Source organism: Panulirus ornatus, chromosome 65 (assembly GCF_036320965.1).
Source record: "Panulirus ornatus isolate Po-2019 chromosome 65, ASM3632096v1, whole genome shotgun sequence".
In the NCBI taxonomy this organism is placed as follows: Eukaryota; Metazoa; Arthropoda; class Malacostraca; order Decapoda; family Palinuridae; genus Panulirus; species Panulirus ornatus.
This window is the reverse complement of record NC_092288.1, coordinates 26,974,560-26,994,866: the sequence shown is the minus strand read 5'-3', so window position 1 is coordinate 26,994,866 and position 20,307 is coordinate 26,974,560. Positions and strand designations below refer to the sequence as shown.

The following is a 20,307-nucleotide window of genomic DNA, read 5'->3' as shown; positions in this document are numbered from 1 at the left end:
TTAATTTTGCATATATTTTTTTGCTTGCCTTGACTCTGCATCACTGACAGTTGCTCGAAATGCAGCCCAAAGCTTGAAGCATTTAAGTTAATTTTTCCAGTGAGTTTACTAACATCATACATATATGGCAACAACTGAAGGAGCCTGGGCTGAAGTGTTCATAAACATTAAGAGGTGATATGTCAGCACAGGCAAAGTTTTGACCAACCATTTAGATGATGCAATAACAGTTGCAGAGCATATACAATAGTCAAAATACACAATTCATACCCATTATCAAATACGATGCAAATGCCATCAAATGATAAAGATGTCAGACCTATTAGCTATGCAATCCCAGCAACAGATAAATTTAATGCTAGTTGGTTTGAGTGTGAATTTTAATGGGAAGATATTAAAGGAAGTGGAGTGCTTTAGATACCTGAGAGCAACCATGACAGTGGAAGGAACCATGGGGGCTGAAGAAAGCCATAAGTTGGGTAAGGTGTGAAGCTTTTGGGTAATTTTAGGAGTGTATAGGGAAGGTCAATGTTAATGACAAAGCTGAGGCATGAATGCAAAAGGAAAGAAGTCGATGGATGTGTTGGAAATGAGACAACTGAGCACAACTTGTGGTGAGAGGTGCAATGATGGTAAAAGAAGGAACAGTGTAAAAAAGGGATATGGTATTGAGGAGAATATGACTGAGATATGTGAACAGGGTGTGCTGAAATCATCTGAAGATATGGAGAAGAGAGATTGACTACAGGGATATATGTGTCAAAGGTGGAAGGAGAAAGGGGGCGGACACCAAGAAGCATATGGTAGAGTGGAATGAAAGTGGCTTCGAGTTACTGAGACCTGAGCATTCAGGAAGGTTAGAGGCATGTACGGTATAGAGAAAACTGGAACACTGTGGCATACCAGGGATGATGTACTGTCTATGGGGTGAACAGGGCATGTGAAGCAGTCACTGGAAACCGAAAAAAGGTCTATAAAGCTTGGCTTTCGTTGGGGTGGCTCTGGGTTCTGTGCATCATAATTTGATCTAGAGAAAAGATGAAAACAAATGAGGCAATTTTTTATCTGTTCCTGGTGCTACATCTCTAAAGAAGGAACATTGCAGAAGTAAGAAATTAATCTTATTACACATTTTTCCTACTAGGTGAGGTTTTCATAGATTTTACTGAATTTTACTAGGTGAGGTTTCTATAGGTTCTGTTGAATTACTTGCTGGTTCCATTGAATTTCACTTTTTCGCAGGTTCTGTTGAATTTTATAAGTGTTTTACCGACTTTTACATTAACTTAACCTCATATTTTCCCTAATCACAAAACCTTCAATACTATCACCTTACTAATAACCAGTAAAACAATGATACAAATCATGCTCTGCAAATGACATCCCTAAATAAGTTTGCAGAAGGATTGGTAGAATACCCCATTAACACTGCAAAGGGACCCAGTACAGTAATGAAATTTAAATTCATATGTTTCCTTTCCTGTCGTAATTCTAAGATTTCATTTTGAGATCTCCACCTCAAAGATATAACGCCATACTTCCATTTTTGTTGTGGTGTTTTAGCCTTCCCCAAAAGATTCATCAAAATCCATAAGGACTTAATAACTGACTGAGTTTCCTACTGTATTATAGGAGTATTTCACACATCCAACAACAATCCCTATATTTCATTTGTTTGGGACAATACCACACTTCCTACCAAAATCCAGAGATAGATTTTAAGTCTCCATGACAAAATCTACCAAAATCCAAGAGGATTTATTAGCAAACTAGATCTTCCACTGCACTGCAGGGTATTTCACTAATGCTAATGCAATCTTCTTGGATTTCAGTGGATAATAAAAATACAAAAAAGTGATAAACTGCTGATACAAACATTTCCTTAGCAAGTTGGGTATCTTACAGCATTACATGTGTATTTCACCAGCACTACAGTGTTCCTCCTGGATTTTGATAGAAGTAATTTAGGAGACCTCTCCTCAACTGTAACTGATTTCTCTAAACACTACAGTATCACTTAAGAAGAAAAATCATAATATCCAAAGCTAACAATGATGTGGAGCTTAACTAAATTTTCCCTCTCAATTATGGATGAACACTTGGTGAATGTTGTCTCTGCTTTCACAACTACTATATCACTGGTATCCCTAAAGAAGAAATCCAAGAGGTATGGTTGGTTGGTAGATTAGATATATTTGTGAAGGGCTTACAATATGTATAGCACTACATCACCTTGATAGTACCAGTGAAACAAATTAAAAAAGGTCAAACAGGAAAAGAATAAAATGCTAATATAAAAAGAAAAATCATGTCAACTGAATCTCCCATGATATTAGAGGTGTTTTTTTACCCAACATTCAGCAATCCTTGGATTTCATTCTGTAGGGAAACCCCTTGAGCACTAGGAAAGGAGAGAATATTAATCCAACCTTGGAACAAGAAGCTCCTGAGATTTCATCACTGCCTGGCGAAACATTCTTATGCCCTCTTCCTCTTGTTTATATGACGATGATGGGGTGTTTCTCCTCTTCTTGCATATAACACTGCTAAAAACGGCAGACTATATAAATAAAAAAGCTTCATAGTGACTGTGAAAAAATGAAAGCTAAATATCTTAAGCTTAAAAATGATATAATCAAGAAGGGAACAAGCTATGAATAAACAAGATTATCTATCTATCTATCTACCCATCTGTCTATCTATCTATCTCTTTTTTTTGCTTTGTCGCTGTCTCCCGCGTTAGCGAGGTAGCACAAGGAAACAGACGAAAGAATGGCCCAACCCACCCACATACACATGTATATACATACACGTCCACACACACACAAATATACATACCTATACATCTCAATGTATACATATATATACACACACAGACATATACATATATACACATGTACATAATTCATACTGCCTGCCTTTATTCATTCCCATCGCCACCTCGCCACACATGGAATAACAGCCCCCTCCCACCGCATGTGTGCGAGGTAGCGCTAGGAAAAGACAACAAAGGCCCCATTTGTTCACACTCAGTCTCTAGCTGTCATGTAATAATGCACTGAAACCACAGCTCCCTCTCCACATCCAGGCCCCACACAACTTTAGATGGTTTACCCCAAAAGCTTCACATGCCCTGGTTCAATCCATTGACAGCACGTCGACCCCGGTATACCACATTATTCCAATTCACTCTATCCCTTGCACGCTTCTCACCCTCCTGCATGTTCAGGCCCTGATCACTCAAAATCTTTTTCACTCCATCTTTCCACCTCCAATTTGGTCTCCCACTTCTCCTCGTTCCCTCCACCTCTGACACATATATCCTCTTGGTCAATCTTTCCTCACTCATTCTCTCCATGTAACCAAACCATTTCAAAACACCCTCTTCTGCTCTCTCAACCACATTCTTTGTATTACCACACCTCTCTCTTACCCTATTATTACTTACTCGATCAAACCACCTAACACAACATATTGTCCTCAAACATCTCATTTCCAGCACATCGACCCTCCTCCGCAAAACTCTATCCATAGCCCACGCCATAGCTTTATTGTTTCCTCACTTTTCACTAAAGTTCCAGTTGATGACCTTTTAGAATATTCATTTGATGTCTTGGATGATATTCATTTACCTGTTTCAAAGTCTATTTTCACTGAACTGATGAAATTGTGTATAAAAGACTGTGTATTTCAATTCAATGGAGATTATTATGCTCAAAAATTTGGTATGGCAATGGGTAACCCTCTTCCACCTGTACTAAGTAATCTTCATATGGAATTTTTTTAAACAAAATTACTAAAGGATATCTTACCTTCTAATGCAATTTGGTTTAGGTATGTAGATGATGTTCTTTGTGTTTGGCCATCAAATGAAAATTTACAAATATTTCTCCCCTTACTTAACAATTTAGTACCTTCCATCAAATTTACTGTAGAAAATGAAAATAATGGTATGTTACCATTTTTAGATTGCATGATCCATGGGCAAGGAAACAAGTTTAAGTTTAGCATGTACACAAAACCTACCAATGTATGCTCATATATCCATTATTACTCATCTCGACATGACAGAGTTAAATTATCATCATTTCAATCTATGTCTCTAAGGGCATTACATATTTGCAGTCCAGAGTTTATTGATGATGAGTTTGAGAACATATATTCTATTGGATCTAAGTTAAAGTACCCTAGATTTTTCATTGATAAATCCCTTAAGTTAGCAAAGAAATCATTTTATGGAGTTGAGCCCAAACCTCCCATAGGCACCAAGAATCTTTTAGTTCTCCCTTTTAATAATAATTTCATTTCACTTCCCATGTTGCTTAAATCCTTTAATGTAAATGTTCCTTTCAGCAACAATTATTCTATAAAGAATATCTTAATCAGAAATTCACCAAAAAATTCTCTTGGATGCATCTATAAATTTCCATGTGGAAATTGTGATTGATTTTATGTTTGGCAGACTGGTAAGGATCTTTCTGTTAAACTTTAGCAACATAAATATAGTATAAGAACGGGACAAAAATCAAATGCCTTGTTTAATCACGTTAAAAACTATGATCATTGTACTGACTGGAGTAATGCCATCTCAGTTATTAACTCCAACTCTATCACCATGAGAAATATCATTGAATCCTCTATTATCAAATTCACAAATCTTAATATTAGTGATAGTCTATACAATTCAGATAACTTTACTGTTGATAAAATTTGCAAAATGATAAGTTTATGAACGCTCGTTGCTAGTCTTGGACAATCGCATGTTTACCAAATGGCATCCTATCTTCGTCTCTTCGATGTATATCAACTGACGTATATTTCTCTCTTGTGTCTCCCCTGATGTGATTACTACACGAAAGTGCACTTGGGAACTTATCGTGTTTCATTTTCACCGTGGACTCGTAGGAATAACTTGATCACACGGAAGTGAAGTGTTTTAGATATCTGGGAGTGGATCTGTCAGCGGATGGAACCATGGAAGCGGAAGTGGATCATAGGGTGGGGGAGGGGGCGAAAATTTTGGGAGCCTTGAAAAATGTGTGGAAGTCGAGAACATTATCTCGGAAAGCAAAAATGGGTATGTTTGAAGGAATAGTGGTTCCAACAATGTTGTATGGTTGCGAGGCGTGGGCTATGGATAGAGATGTGCGCAGGAGGATGGATGTGCTGGAAATGAGATGTTTGAGGAAAATGTGTGGTGTGAGGTGGTTTGATCGAGTAAGTAACGTAAGGGTAAGAGAGATGTGTGGAAATAAAAAGAGCGTGGTTGAGAGAGCAGAAGAGGGTGTTTTGAAATGGTTTGGGCACATGGAGAGAATGAGTGAGGAAAGATTGACCAAGAGGATATATGTGTCGGAGGTGGAGGGAACGAGGAGAAGAGGGAGACCAAATTGGAGGTGGAAAGATGGAGTGAAAAAGATTTTGTGTGATCGGGGCCTGAACATGCAGGAGGGTGAAAGGAGGGCAAGGAATAGAGTGAATTGGAGCGATGTGGTATACAGGGGTTGACGTGCTGTCAGTGGATTGAATCAAGGCATGTGAAGCGTCTGGGGTAAACCATGGAAAGCTGTGTAGGTATGTATATTTGCGTGTGTGGACGTGTGTATGTACATGTGTATGGGGGGGGGGTGGGCCATTTCTTTCGTCTGTTTCCTTGCGCTACCTCGCAAACGCGGGAGACAGCGACAAAGTATAAAAAAAAAAAAAAAAAAATATATATATATATATATATATATATATATATATATATATATATATATATTTTTATACTTTGTCGCTGTCTCCCGCGTTTGCGAGGTAGCGCAAGGAAACATATATACATATATATATATATATATATATATATATATATATATATATATATATATATATATAGTGATTGGTTCTCAGTGAATGTAGGTTTGCGGAAGGGGTGTGTGATGTCTCCATGGTTGTTTAATTTGTTTATGGATGGGGTTGTTAGGGAGGTGAATGCAAGAGTTTTGGAAAGAGGGGCAAGTATGAAGTCTGTTGGGGATGAGAGAGCTTGGGAAGTGAGTCAGTTGTTGTTTGCTGATGATACAGCGCTGGTGGCTGATTCATGTGAGAAACTGCAGAAGCTGGTGACTGAATTTGGTAAAGTGTGTGAAAGAAGAAAGTTGAGAGTAAATGTGAATAAGGGCAAGGTTATTAGGTACAGTAGGGTTGAGGGTCAAGTCAATTGGGAGGTGAGTTTGAATGGAGAAAAACTGGAGGAAGTGAAGTGTTTTAGATATCTGGGAGTGGATCTGGCAGCGGATGGAACCATGGAAGCGGAAGTGGATCATAGGGTGGGGGAGGGAGCGAAAATTCTGGGAGCCTTGAAGAATGTGTGGAAGTCGAGAACATTATCTCGGAAAGCAAAAATGGGTATGTTTGAAGGAATAGTGGTTCCAACAATGTTGTATGGTTGCGAGGCGTGGGCTATGGATAGAGTTGTGCGCAGGAGGATGGATGTGCTGGAAATGAGATGTTTGAGGACAATGTGTGGTGTGAGGTGGTTTGATTGAGTAAGTAACGTAAGGGTAAGAGAGATGTGTGGAAATAAAAAGAGCATGGTTGAGAGAGCAGAAGAGGGTGTTTTGAAATGGTTTGGGCACATGGAGAGAATGAGTGAGGAAAGATTGACCTAGAGGATATATGTGTCGGAGGTGGAGGGAACGAGGAGAAGAGGGAGACCAAATTGGAGGTGGAAAGATGGAGTGAAAAAGATTTTGTGTGATCGGGGCCTGAACATGCAGGAGGGTGTAAGGAGGGCAAGGAATAGAGTGAATTGGAGCGATGTGGTATACCAGGGTTGACGTGCTGTCAGTGGATTGAATCAAGGCATGTGAAGCGTCTGGGGTAAACCATGGAAAGCTGTGTAGGTATGTATATTTGCGTGTGTGGACGTATGTATATACATGTGTATGGGGGTGGGTTGGGCCATTTCTTTCGTCTGTTTCCTTGCGCTACCTTGCAAACGCGGGAGACAGCAGCAAAAAAAAAAAAAATATATATATATATATATATATATATATATATATATATATATATATATATATATATATATATATATATATATATTATTTATTTATTATTATTTTGCTTTGTTGCTGTCTCCCACGTTAGCGAGGTAGCGCAAGCAAACAGATGAAAGAATGGCCCAACCCACCCACATACACATGTATGTACACACACGTCCACACACGCAAATATACATACCTATGCATCTCAATGTACACATATATATACACACACAGACATATAAATATATACACATGTACATAATTCATACTGTCTGCCTTTATTTGTTCCCATCGCCACCTCGCCACACATGGAATAACAACCCCCTCCCCCTCATGTGTGCAAGGTAGCGCTAGGAAAAGACACCGAAGGCCCCATTCGCTCACACTCAGTCTCTAGCTGTCATGTAATAATGCAACGAAACCACAGCTCCCTTTCCACATCCAGGCCCTACACAACTTTCCATGGTTTACCCCAGACGCTTCACATGCCCTGGTTCAATCCACTGACAGCACGTCGACCCCGGTATACCACATCGTTCCAATTCACTCTATTCCTTGCATGCCTTTCACCCTCCTGCATGTTCAGGCCCTGATCACTCAAAATCTTTTTCACTCCATCTTTCCACCTCCAATTTGGTCTCCCACTTCTCCTCATTCCCTCCACCTCTGACACATATATCCTCTTGGTCAATCTTTCCTCACTCATTCTCTCCATGTGACCAAACCATTTCAAAACACCCTCTTCTGCTCTCTCAACCACACTCTTTTTATTTCCACACATCTCTCTTACCCTTACATTACTTACTCGATCAAACCACCTCACACCACATATTGTCCTCAAACATCTCATTTCCAGCACATCCACCCTCCTGCGCACAACTCTATCCATAGCCCACACCTCGCAACCATACAACATTGTTGGAACCACTATTCCTTCAAACATACCCATTTTTGCTTTCCGAGATAATGTTCTCGACTTCCACACATTCTTCAAGGCTCCCAGAATTTTCGCCCCCTCCCCCACCCTATGATTCACTCCCGCTTCCATGGTTCCATCCGCTGCCAGATCCATTCCCATTATCTAAAACACTTTACTTCCTCCAGTTTTTCTCCATTCAAACTTACCTCCCAATTGACTTGACCCTCAACCCTACTGTACCTAATAACCTTGCTCTTATTCACATTTACTCTTGACTTTCTTCTTTCACACACTTTGCCAAACTCAGTCACCAGCTTCTGCAGTTTCTCACATGAATCAGCCACCAGCGCTGTATCATCAGCGAACAACAACTGACTCACTTCCCAAGCTCTCTCATCCCCAGCAGACTTCATACTTGCCCCTCTTTCCAAAACTCTTGCATTCACCTCCCTAACAACCCCATCCATAAACAAATTAAACAACCATGGAGACATCACACACCCCTGCCGCAAACCTACATTCACAGAGAACCAATCACTTTCCTCTCTTCCTACACGTACACATGCCTTACATCCTCGATAAAAACTTTTCACTGCTTCTAACAACTTGCCTCCCACACCATATATTCTTAAAACCTTCCACAGAGCAACTCTATCATATGCCTTCTCCAGATCAATAAATGCTACATACAAATCCATTTGTTTTTCTAAGTATTTCTCACATACATTCTTCAAAGCAAACACCTGATCCACACATCCTCTACCACTTCTGAAACCACACTGCTCTTCCCCAATCTGATGCTCTGTCCATGCCTTCACCCTCTCAATCAATACCCTCCCATATAATCTACCAGGAATACTCAATAAACTTATACCTCTGTAATTTGAGCACTCACTCTTATCCCCTTTGCCTTTGTACAATGGCACTATGCAAGCATTCTGCCAATCCTCAGGCACCTCACCATGAGTCATACATACATTAACTAAACTTACCAACCAGTCAACAATACAGTTACCCCCTTTTTTAATAAATTCCACTGCAATACCATCCAAAAAGCTTTTACTACCTCTTCTCTATTTACCAAATCATTTTCCCTAACCCTCTCACTTTGCACACCACCTCGACCAAAACACCCTATATCTGCCACTCTATCATCAAACACATTCAAACACACACACACACACATATATATATATATATATATATATATATATATATATATATATATATATATATATATATATATTAGAGAGAGAAAGATACAATATTTCTATATTCGTAGATTGTTCTCTCCTCAACTATATCACTTTTAAGTTTAAGATATGGTAGACTTTATCTATTCATGGTCACGCAGAAGTTTTTCCTCCCAATAATGTGTTTTATTCCCGTTCTGAGCTCTACACTCAATTCTGCATATCTATCTATCTATCCATATCTCTGATGCCCATTCTCTCTGGGAACTCTCATCAAGGGGTAGCCAAGGCAAAAGTCTCCACTTTTCCCTGTCCTTACATGACTCCCTTACATACACCACTCCACACATTCTTCCATCTTGTCTCTCCCTCCAGTTTTCCTCTACCATATTTGCCCATTTCACTGGTGGTCTTCCACTTACACCAACCCCTTAATTGTCCTTTCATAAACTCTCCTTGTAACCTCCCAGTCATGCATTCTTTCCACATGCCCAAACAACCTCAACATATTACGTTTCACCATTCTACCAATTCACAATTCACTCTCTTTGCCTTCCCTGCCATACCTCATCTCTCATACACCCTTTAATTTCTTTCTTCATTCCACATAGTCACACCATATGCTCTTTTCAAACAGCTCACTTCCACAACCTGGATTCTTCACCTCTGTGACTCATTCCATGTCCATGTTTCGGCTGCATAGGTCAGGGTTGGGATGACTATGTTGTCCCTTAATCCCTCTTTACTTCCATACTTACAACTCTACCCTTCATTATTCTATTAAGGGACCTAATGACTCTTCTACCCTGTACTGCTCTCTCCTTTAACTATCCTCCCATATCACCACACTTACCCAAAACAGCTGTTAAATACTTAAATTACCTCACTTCCAGTCATTTTTCCCCCATATCCAAAGCACAATTTAGTACACTTTCTTCTTTCACTATATATGGTTTTACAAATCTATTCTTTCACTCTCTTTCCTTTCAATTACCATTAATTTACACTTTACTTGCTTTTATCTTCAATTGCCTATGCTCACACACATCATAAAACACAACCTGCTGCAACTCTCTTCACTCTCAGCTAACAACACAGTATCATCTGCAAACAGGCTTACCACTAGCCACCATATCTCACTTCCACACTACATCTTTGCACCCCTTTTCCATAGTTTTGCTTACATCTCTCTTATCACTCCATCCATATATGTATTAAAAATCCATGGTGACATCACAGCCCTGCCTCACACCTACGTTTACCCCAAAACTTTCACTCAGCTCTCCATTCACTCTTACACATGCATTTGCTCCTCTACAAAGTCTTCACACCATCCAACAGTTGTCCCCTATACCGTATATCCTGAACATATACCACAAAGCTTTCCACTCAACTCTGTCATATGCTTTCTCCAGATCCACAAAAGCAGCATACAACTTCTTATCTTTTGCTAAATACTTTTCCATGGTCATCTCCATTATAAAAATATGATCCATGCATCCTCTACCTTTCTTAAAACACTCTTGCTCTTCCTTTACTCTGCATTCAGCCAATGCCATCACTTTGTCAATTAATATTCTTGCATGCACTTTTCCTGGTATACTTAACAGACTTATTCCCTTATAATTGCTATGTACATCCTTCGCAACTTTTCCTTAGAATAAAGGAACATTAATAGCTTTCATCTAATCCTCAAGCACAACCTTAGGTTTCCTTACATTCATAAATTACATATAAGATGCATCCATTCTATCACACTTTCTCCTCCCTACTTTAGCATTTGAGTTGTAATCCCATTCACTCCAGGTGCCTTTCCTACCTTCAGACTCACTGTTGCTCTTCTTACCTCCCTCTTTGCTATATGTCCCTGCACTTGTATCCTCTTCCTTCCAGCCTCCATACCCATGCATGTCACAACTGCCGCCTACCCTTCTCCCACATTCATCAGTTCTTCAAAATACTCTTCCCATCTTCCTTTCACTTCCTCCTTTTGATTCAATAATTCCCCTTCCTTACTTCCGACATCAGTATTTTCACTTCCACATCCACCTCTTTCCATTTTCACCTTATTCCAGTAAAGTTTCTTATTATCCCGAAACTTTTCACTCGAGTTCCTTCCAAATTCTTCATCTTTCCTTTCTTTGTTTTCCTCTATCAGCTTCATAGCATTCCGCTTCCATACTTTGTATTCTTTCCTTCACCTTGTTGAACTTCCACGGGTACATTCCAGTCAAGCAATCTACCATATGCCTTTTTCTTCTCTTCTACAGCATTTCTAATCTCTTCTGACTTACCACCTTATATCCAACTACTAATTCCTTCACTACTATTTCTCAAAACCATCACTAGTATTTCTCAAAACCTTCATTAGGATTTCTGCAAACCTTCACAAGTATTTCTCCAAACCTTGACTGGTATTTCTCCAAACCTTTACTAATATTTCATATTTACTAATACTCTCCGAGTTTTTTATTTACGTATGAGACGTTTTGTTTACTAAGACTAGATAATCAAGCAAGAAGGGACACAATTCTACATTGACTTGCTACTGCCATCTATTGGTTATAAGAGAATAAAATCAATGAGACATCTAGGATAAGACCATTCTCTAGCAATGGAACTCATCAATCAATATGCATGACAATATGAAAGACTGATTCTAGTACAGGGTATTACACTGCATAGTAACTATCTAATACTGAGATTTTTATTCGTATAAATATAGTGTTTTTTTCCTGGTTTGAGTGTGTCCCTTCCACCTAAGGAGAATAAGATCAATTGTCTGATAGCACAAAGAGGTAATAAAGAAGTTACAGAGGAAAGCAGCAAAGATGATACCATAGTTAAGATAGGTGAGCTACAAGGAAAGGCTAAAAGCTTTCAAAACACAGCTAGGAAGAGAGAAGAGAAAAGGTTGACCTGATCACAGTCCTTAGGTTCTTAAAACAAATCGATGACTTAGTTAACAGCTCGAGAGATGTAAAACAGAGTACATAACATGAAATTAAGGACGAAAATTGTTCGAAAAGAATTAGGAAGTGCTTTCATTGTGTTAGTAATTAAAACGAATGAAGACTTGATAACGCATACAGGATATAAAAATCAAGGAAGAACTTCTAACAGAAGTTGTAAGAGATGTTACCCCACAAGTGTTGACCTCTCTCTTTGTACTGCACAAATAAATCTTTACAATCTGATACGTCATTCATACCAAGAAAAGTCACTCGTAAACAGAATTATTTATATGACCCGCGGAGATCACTTAATCAATACTAAAGATCATTGTGTAATACCATTCCAGATCCTTTTGATCCGCCCCTTGAATATCACTAGGTAAATGCATTGATGGATGCCTGTGGCCTGTGGCTCTGTGTTCGTAAAAGCTGCTTCTGTTCAGTATCTCTGCATGATTATCGTGGTTATAAGGTCTTAATGATAACTTCTTTCCTGGCCGATTACTTCAAAATCTGTGTATATTGGAATAACTATTCTGTTTGAAAATTACTTTATGTTGTTCATTTTGTACTGATGTTATGTCTATCACTTTAAGCTGTATGTTCTAGTTGAAATAGATGTCCCTGAAAACTGAGTTTTCTTAGAGGTGATGATATGTGTAGTCATAGTTATGATGGGAGATCTCTGATGGACTCTGCTTAATCTCAGCACAAGATACTTGGTTAATCTTTGGAGAAAAACACCGACTACTGCCTGTAACATGTGAAGTGTTGCCAAGTGATAGATAACCTTATTGCGGAAACGAGTGGAACTAGCTCACTACCAGTGGTGTATCTAGGGTATGAAAGGTACCCTGGGCGCCATTCACCAGGTTTGGTTTTTGACATATGTTGCCCGATTGACATTTTTACGGTTTGGTATTGTGAGAAAAAAAGAAACGCCTACTTTTCAACTATATTGATATTTTGCTGGTATCGGTTGCATTACGGCTTCTACGTTACAATTTTGATCAAATGTGTCTTTAACTTGAAGTCTTTAAGAGTTTATATAAATCCAAGTTTGGCCTAACTCTTCAACAGTTTATAATTGCACTGTATATATTTTCATATACATCCACAGTATGTACATTTTTAATCAAGCCAGGGGCACAATTTCAGTGCTTGCCATAGGCGCTATTTCCCCCAGATACGCACCTGTTCACAAACCAAATCACATATTGTTGGCCTTGTAGTAAAAAAAAAAAAAAAGTAGAGATAAGCTATATGTGAAAAAAATATTAAGGAAAAATTAAGTTTAACATGTAAGGTAAGAGAAAACAAAAGACGGGGAACTAGCCGTCATAGTAAAAGCGGTTTAAAAAATACAAGAAATTACTAATGAATGATCACTTAAGTAATGTATAATGTGGAAAGTCACCGTAGGTAAACTGTTCACAATACTATTGATAATCTGCATTCTCCAAAGAATTAGAATGAATCAAAACATTTCAAGGAGAATAATGATAGCAGCAAACCAGGAAACAACAAGACAGAAAGGGTAAGATTTTTCATTACAATTTGAATATAAGAGTAAAGGCTGGATATCTTTGGGTTTAATACAGTCACTCACCGCGACAAACATTGATACGCAAGGCAGCAGGTTTGGATGGTATTGCAGTGGAATTTATTAAAAAAGGGGGTGACTGTATTGTTGACTGGTTGGTAAGGTTATTTAATGTATGTATGACTCATGGTGAGGTGCCTGAGGATTGGCGGAATGCGTGCATAGTGCCATTGTACAAAGGCAAAGGGGATAAGAGTGAGTGCTCAAATTACAGAGGTATAAGTGTGTTGAGTATTCCTGGTAAATTATATGGGAGGGTATTGATTGAGAGGGTGAAGGCATGTACAGAGCATCAGATTGGGGAAGAGCAGTGCGGTTTCAGAAGTGGTAGAGGATGTGTGGATCAGGTGTTTGCTTTGAAGAATGTATGTGAGAAATACTTAGAAAAGCAAATGGATTTGTATGTAGCATTTATGGATCTGGAGAAGGCATATGATAGAGTTGATAGAGATGCTCTGTGGAAGGTATTAAGAATATATGGTGTGGGAGGCAAGTTGTTAGAAGCAGTGAAAAGTTTTTATCGAGGATGTAAGGCATGTGTACGTGTAGGAAGAGAGGAAAGTGATTGGTTCTCAGTGAATGTAGGTTTGCGGCAGGGGTGTGTGATGTCTCCATGGTTGTTTAATTTGTTTATGGATGGGGTTGTTAGGGAGGTAAATGCAAGAGTCCTGGAAAGAGGGGCAAGTATGAAGTCTGTTGGGGATGAGAGAGCTTGGGAAGTGAGTCAGTTGTTGTTCGCTGATGATACAGCGCTGGTGGCTGATTCATGTGAGAAACTGCAGAAGCTGGTGACTGAGTTTGGTAAAGTGTGTGGAAGAAGAAAGTTAAGAGTAAATGTGAATAAGAGCAAGGTTATTAGGTACAGTAGGGTTGAGGGTCAAGTCAATTGGGAGGTGAGTTTGAATGGAGAAAAACTGGAGGAAGTGAAGTGTTTTAGATATCTGGGAGTGGATCTGTCAGCGGATGGAACCATGGAAGCGGAAGTGGATCATAGGGTGGGGGAGGGGGCGAAAATTTTGGGAGCCTTGAAAAATGTGTGGAAGTCGAGAACATTATCTCGGAAAGCAAAAATGGGTATGTTTGAAGGAATAGTGGTTCCAACAATGTTGTATGGTTGCGAGGCGTGGGCTATGGATAGAGTTGTGCGCAGGAGGATGGACGTGCTGGAAATGAGATGTTTGAGGAAAATGTGTGGTGTGAGGTGGTTTGATCGAGTAAGTAACGTAAGGGTAAGAGAGATGTGTGGAAATAAAAAGAGCGTGGTTGAGAGAGCAGAAGAGGGTGTTTTGAAATGGTTTGGGCACATGGAGAGAATGAGTGAGGAAAGATTGACCAAGAGGATATATGTGTCGGAGGTGGAGGGAACGAGGAGAAGAGGGAGACCAAATTGGAGGTGGAAAGATGGAGTGAAAAAGATTTTGTGTGATCGGGGCCTGAACATGCAGGAGGGTGAAAGGAGGGCAAGGAATAGAGTGAATTGGAGCGATGTGGTATACAGGGGTTGACGTGCTGTCAGTGGATTGAGTCGGGGCATGTGAAGCGTCTGGGGTAAACCATGGAAAGCTGTGTAGGTATGTATATTTGCGTGTGTGGACGTGTGTATGTACATGTGTATGGGAGGGGGGGGTTGGGCCATTTCTTTCGTCTGTTTCCTTGCGCTACCTCGCAAACGCGGGAGACAGCGGCAAAGTATAAAAAAAAAAAAAAAATTATCATTATCATTATTATTCGCCGTCTCCCGCGTTAGCCAGGTAGCACAAGGAAACCGACAAGGAATGGCCAAACCCACCCACATACACTTATCATTTTATTTCTTTATATTATACTTTGTTGCTGTCTCCCGCGTTAGCGAGGTAGCGCAAGGAAACAGATGAAAGAATGGCCCAACCCACCCACATACACATGTATGTACATACACAGACATATACATATATACACATGTACATAATCATTCTTGCTGCTTTCACCCATTTCGTCGCCAACCACCCACACATGAAATGGCACCCCCCCCTCTCTTGCGCGTGCACGCGAAGTAGCACTAGGAAAAGACAACAAAGGCCACATTCGTTCACACTCAGTTTACCTGTCGTGTATAATGGACCGAAACCACAGCTACCTTTCCACATCCAGGCCCCACAAAACTTTCCCTGGCTTACCCCAGACGCTTCACATGCCCTGGTTCATTCCATTGACAGCACGTCGACCCTGGTATACCACATCGTTCCAATTCACTCTATTCCTTGCACGCTTCTCACCGTCCTGCATGTTCAGGCCCCAATCACTCCATCTTTCCATCTCCAATTTGGTCTCCCACTTCTCGTTCCTTCCACCTCTGACACATATATCCTCTTGGTCAATCTTTCCTCGCTCATTCTCTCCATGTGACCAAACCATTTCAAAACACCCTCTTCTGCTCTCTAAACCACACTCTTTTTATTACCACACATCTCCCTTACGCTTCCATTACTTACTCGATCAAACCACCTCACACCACATATTGTTCTTAAACATCTCATTTCCAGCACCTCCGCCCTCCTCCGCACAACTCTATCTATAGCCCACGCCTCGCAACCATATAACATTGTTGGAACCACTATTCCTTCACACATACCCATTTTTGCTCTCCAAGATAACGTTCTTGACTCCCACACATTTTTCAAAGCTTCCAGAACTTTCGCCCCCTCCCCCACCCTATCATTCACTTCCACTTCTATAGTTCCATCCGCTGCCAAATCCACTCCCAAATCTCCATTCAAACTTACCTCCCAATTGACTTGTCCCTCAACCCTACTGTACCTAATAACCTTGCTCTTATTCACATCTACTTTCAGCTCTCTTCTTTCACACACTTTACCAAACTCAGTCACCAGCTTCTGATTTTTTTTTATCCGGATCAGCCACCAGCGCTGTATCATCAACAAACAACAACTGACTCACTTCCCAAGCTCTCTCAGCCACAACAGACTGCATATTTGCTCCTCTTTCCAAAACTCTTGCATTCACCTCCCTAACAACCCCATCCATAAACAAATTAAACAACCATGGAGACATCACGCACCCCTGCCGCAAATTTACATTCACTGAGAACCAATCATTTTCCTCTCTTCCTACACGTACACATGCCTTACATCCTCGATAAAAACTTTTCACTGCTTCTAACAACTTGCCTCCCACACCATATATTCTTAATACCTTCCTTAGAGTATCTCTATCAACTCTATCATATGCCTTCTCCAGATCCATAAATGCTACATACAAATCCATTTGCTTTTCTAAGTATTTCTCACATACATTCTTCAAAGCAAACACCTGATCCACACATCCTCTACCACTTCTGAAACCACACTGCTCTTCTCCATTCTGATGCTCTGTACATGCCTTCACCCTCTCAGTCAATACCCTCCCATATAATTTACCAGAAATACTCAACAAACTTATACCTCGGTAATTTGAGCACTCACTTTTATCCCCTTTGCCTTTGCACAATGGCACTATGCAAGCATTCCGCCAATCCTCAGGCACCTCACCATGAGTCATACATATATCAGATAACCTTACCAACCAGTCAACAATACAGTCACCACCTTTTTAATGAATTCCACTGCAATACCATCCAAACCTGCTGCCTTGCCGGCTTTCATCTTCCTCAAAGCTTTTACTACCTCTTCTCTGTTTACCAAATCATTCTCCCTAACCCTCTCACTTTGCACACCACCTCGACCAAAACACCCTATATCTGCCACTCTGTCATCAAACACATTCAACAAACCTTCAAAATACTCACTCCATCTCCTTCTCACATCACCACTACTTGTTATCACCTCCCCATTAGCCCCCTTCACTGATGTTCCCATTTCTTCCCTTGTCTTACGCACTTTATTTACCTCCTTCCAGAACATCTTTTTATTCTCCCTAAAATTTAATGATACTCTCTCACCCCAACTTTCATTTGCACTCTTTTTCACCTCTTGCACCTTTCTCTTGACCTCCTGTCTCTTTCTTTTATACATCTCCCACTCATTTGCATTTTTTCCCTGCAAAAATCGTCCAAATGCCTCTCTCTTCTCTTTCACTAATAATCTTACTTCTTCATCCCACCACTCACTACCCCTTCTAATCTGCCCACCTCCCATGCTTCTCATGCCACAAGAATCTTTTGCGTAAGCCATCACTGCTTCCCTAAATACATCCCATTCCTTCCCCAGTCCCCTTACCTCCTTTGTTCTCACCTTTTTCCATTCTGTACTCAGTCTCTCCTGGTACTTCCTCACACAAGTCTCATTCCCAAGCTCACTTACTCTCACCACTCTTTTCACCCCAACATTCTCTTTCTTTTCTGAAAACCTCTACAAATCTTCACCTTCGCCTCCACAAGATAATGATCAGACATCCCTCCAGTTGCACCTCTCAGCACATTAACATCCAAAAGTCTTTCTTTCGCGTGCTTATCAATTAATACGTAATCCAATAACGCTTTCTGGCCATCTCTCCTACTTACATACGAATACTTATGTATATCTCCCTTTTTAAAACAGGTATTCCCAATCACCAGCCCTTTTTCAGTACATAGATCTACAAGCTCTTCACCATTTCTATTTACAACACTGAACACCCCATGTACACCAATTATTCCCTCAACTGCCACATTACTCACCTTTGCATTCAAATCACTCATCACTATAACCCGGTCCCGTGCATCAAAACTGACACATTCACTCAGCTGTTCTCAAAACACTTGCCTCTCGTGATCTTCCTTCTCATGCCCAGGTGCATATGCACCAATAATCACCCATCTCTCTCTATCCATTTTCAGTTTTACCCATATCAAAGTAGAGTTTAATTTCTTACACTCTATCACATACTCCCACCACTCCTGTTTCAGGAGTAGTGCTACTCCTTCCCTTGCTCTTGTCCTCTCACTAACCCCTGACTTTACTCCCAAGGCATTTCCAAACCACTCTTCCCCTTTACCTTTGAGCTTCGTTTCACTCAGAGCCAAAACATCCGGGTTCTTTTCCTCAAACATACTACCTGTCTCATTTTTTCTCATCTTGGTTACATCCACACACATTTAGACACCCCAGTCTGAGCCTTCGAGGAGGACGAGCACTCCCCGCATGACACCTGTTTCTCCTTGTAGAAAGTTATATATGTACATATATATATATATATATATATATATATATATATATATATATATATATATATATATATATATATATATATATATATATATTTTGCCGCTGTCTCCCGCGTTTGCGAGGTAGCGCAAGGAAACAGACGAAAGAAATGGCGCTAGGAAAAGACAACAAAGGCCCCATTCGTTCACACTCAGTCTCTAGCTGTCATGCAATAATGCCCGAAACCACAGCTCCCTTTCCACATCCAGGCCCCACACAACTTTCCATGTTTACCCCAGATGCTTCACATCCCCTGATTCAATCCACTGACAGCACGTCAACCCCGGTATACCACATCGATCCAATTCACTCTATTCCATGCCTGCCTTTCACCCTCCTGCATGTTCAGGCCCCGATCACTCAAAATCTTTTTCACTCCATCTTTCCACCTCCAATTTGGTCTCCCACTTCTCCTCGTTCTCTCCACCTCCGACACATACATCCTCTTGGTCAATCTTTCCTCACCCATTCTCTCCATGTGCCAAAACCATTTCAAAACACCCTCTTCTGCTCTCTCAACCACGCTCTTTTTATTTCCACACATCTCTCTTACCCTTACATTACTTACTTGATCAAACCACCTCACACCACACATTGTCCTCAAACATCTCATTTCCAGCACATCCACCCTCCCGCGCACAACTCTATCCATAGCCCACGCCTAGCAACCATACAACATTGTTGGAACCACTATTCCTTCAAACATACCCATTTTTGCCTTCCGAGATACTGTTCTCGACTTCCACACATTCTTCAAGGCTCCCAGGATTTTCACCCCCTCCCCCACCCTTTGATTCACTTCCACCTCTATGGTTCCATCCCCATTTCTCCATTCAAACTTACCTCCCAGTTGACTTGACCCTCGACCCTACTGTACCTAATAACCTTGCTCTTATTCACATTTACTCTCAACTTTCATCTTTCACACACTTTACCAAACTCAGTCACCAGCTTCTGCTGTCTCTCACATGAATCAGCTACCAGCGCTGTATCATCAGCGAACAACAACTGACTCACTTCCCAAGCTCTCTCATCCACAACAGACGGCATACTTGTCCCTCTTTCCAAAACTCTTGCATTCACCTCCCTAACAACCCCATCCATAAACAAATTAAACAACCATGGAGACATCACACACCCCTGCCGCAAACCTATATTCACTGAGAACCAATCACTATTCTCTCTTCCTACACGTACACATGCCTTACATCCTCGATAAAAACTTCACTGCTTCTAACAACTTGCCTCCCACACCATATAATCTTAATACCTTCCACAGAGTATCTCTATCAACTCTATCATATGCCTTCTCCAGATCCATAAATGCTACATACAAATCCATTTCCTTTCCTAAGTATTTCTCACATACATTCTTCAAAGCAAACACCTGATCCACACATCCTCTACCACTTCTGAAACCACACTGCTCTTCC

At 40.4% G+C, this 20,307-nt stretch overlaps 1 protein-coding gene across 15 annotated transcripts in view; it reads right to left on the bottom strand.

Annotated features, from left to right (window-relative positions):
* The window catches only part of LOC139746538 (NADH dehydrogenase [ubiquinone] 1 alpha subcomplex assembly factor 3), an 81,664-nt gene extending 69,988 nt beyond the window's left edge, over positions 1–11,676 (bottom strand). Inside the window, exons 1-3 of one of the 15 annotated variants that reach the window (XM_071657873.1) lie at positions 11,522–11,656; positions 3,813–3,929; positions 2,430–2,546 (exon numbers count right to left, since the gene is read on the bottom strand). In XM_071657873.1, the coding sequence (XP_071513974.1) occupies positions 2,430–2,476 (47 nt within the window). In that variant the 5' untranslated portion in view covers positions 2,477–2,546; positions 3,813–3,929; positions 11,522–11,656. Of the gene's footprint in view, positions 1–2,429; positions 2,547–3,812; positions 3,930–10,983; positions 11,138–11,202; positions 11,307–11,431 lie in introns of those variants that run through there. The other 14 variants (XM_071657878.1, XM_071657874.1, XM_071657880.1 and 11 more) reach the window with 14 other exon arrangements.
* Between the last annotated feature and the right edge of the window lie 8,631 nt (positions 11,677–20,307).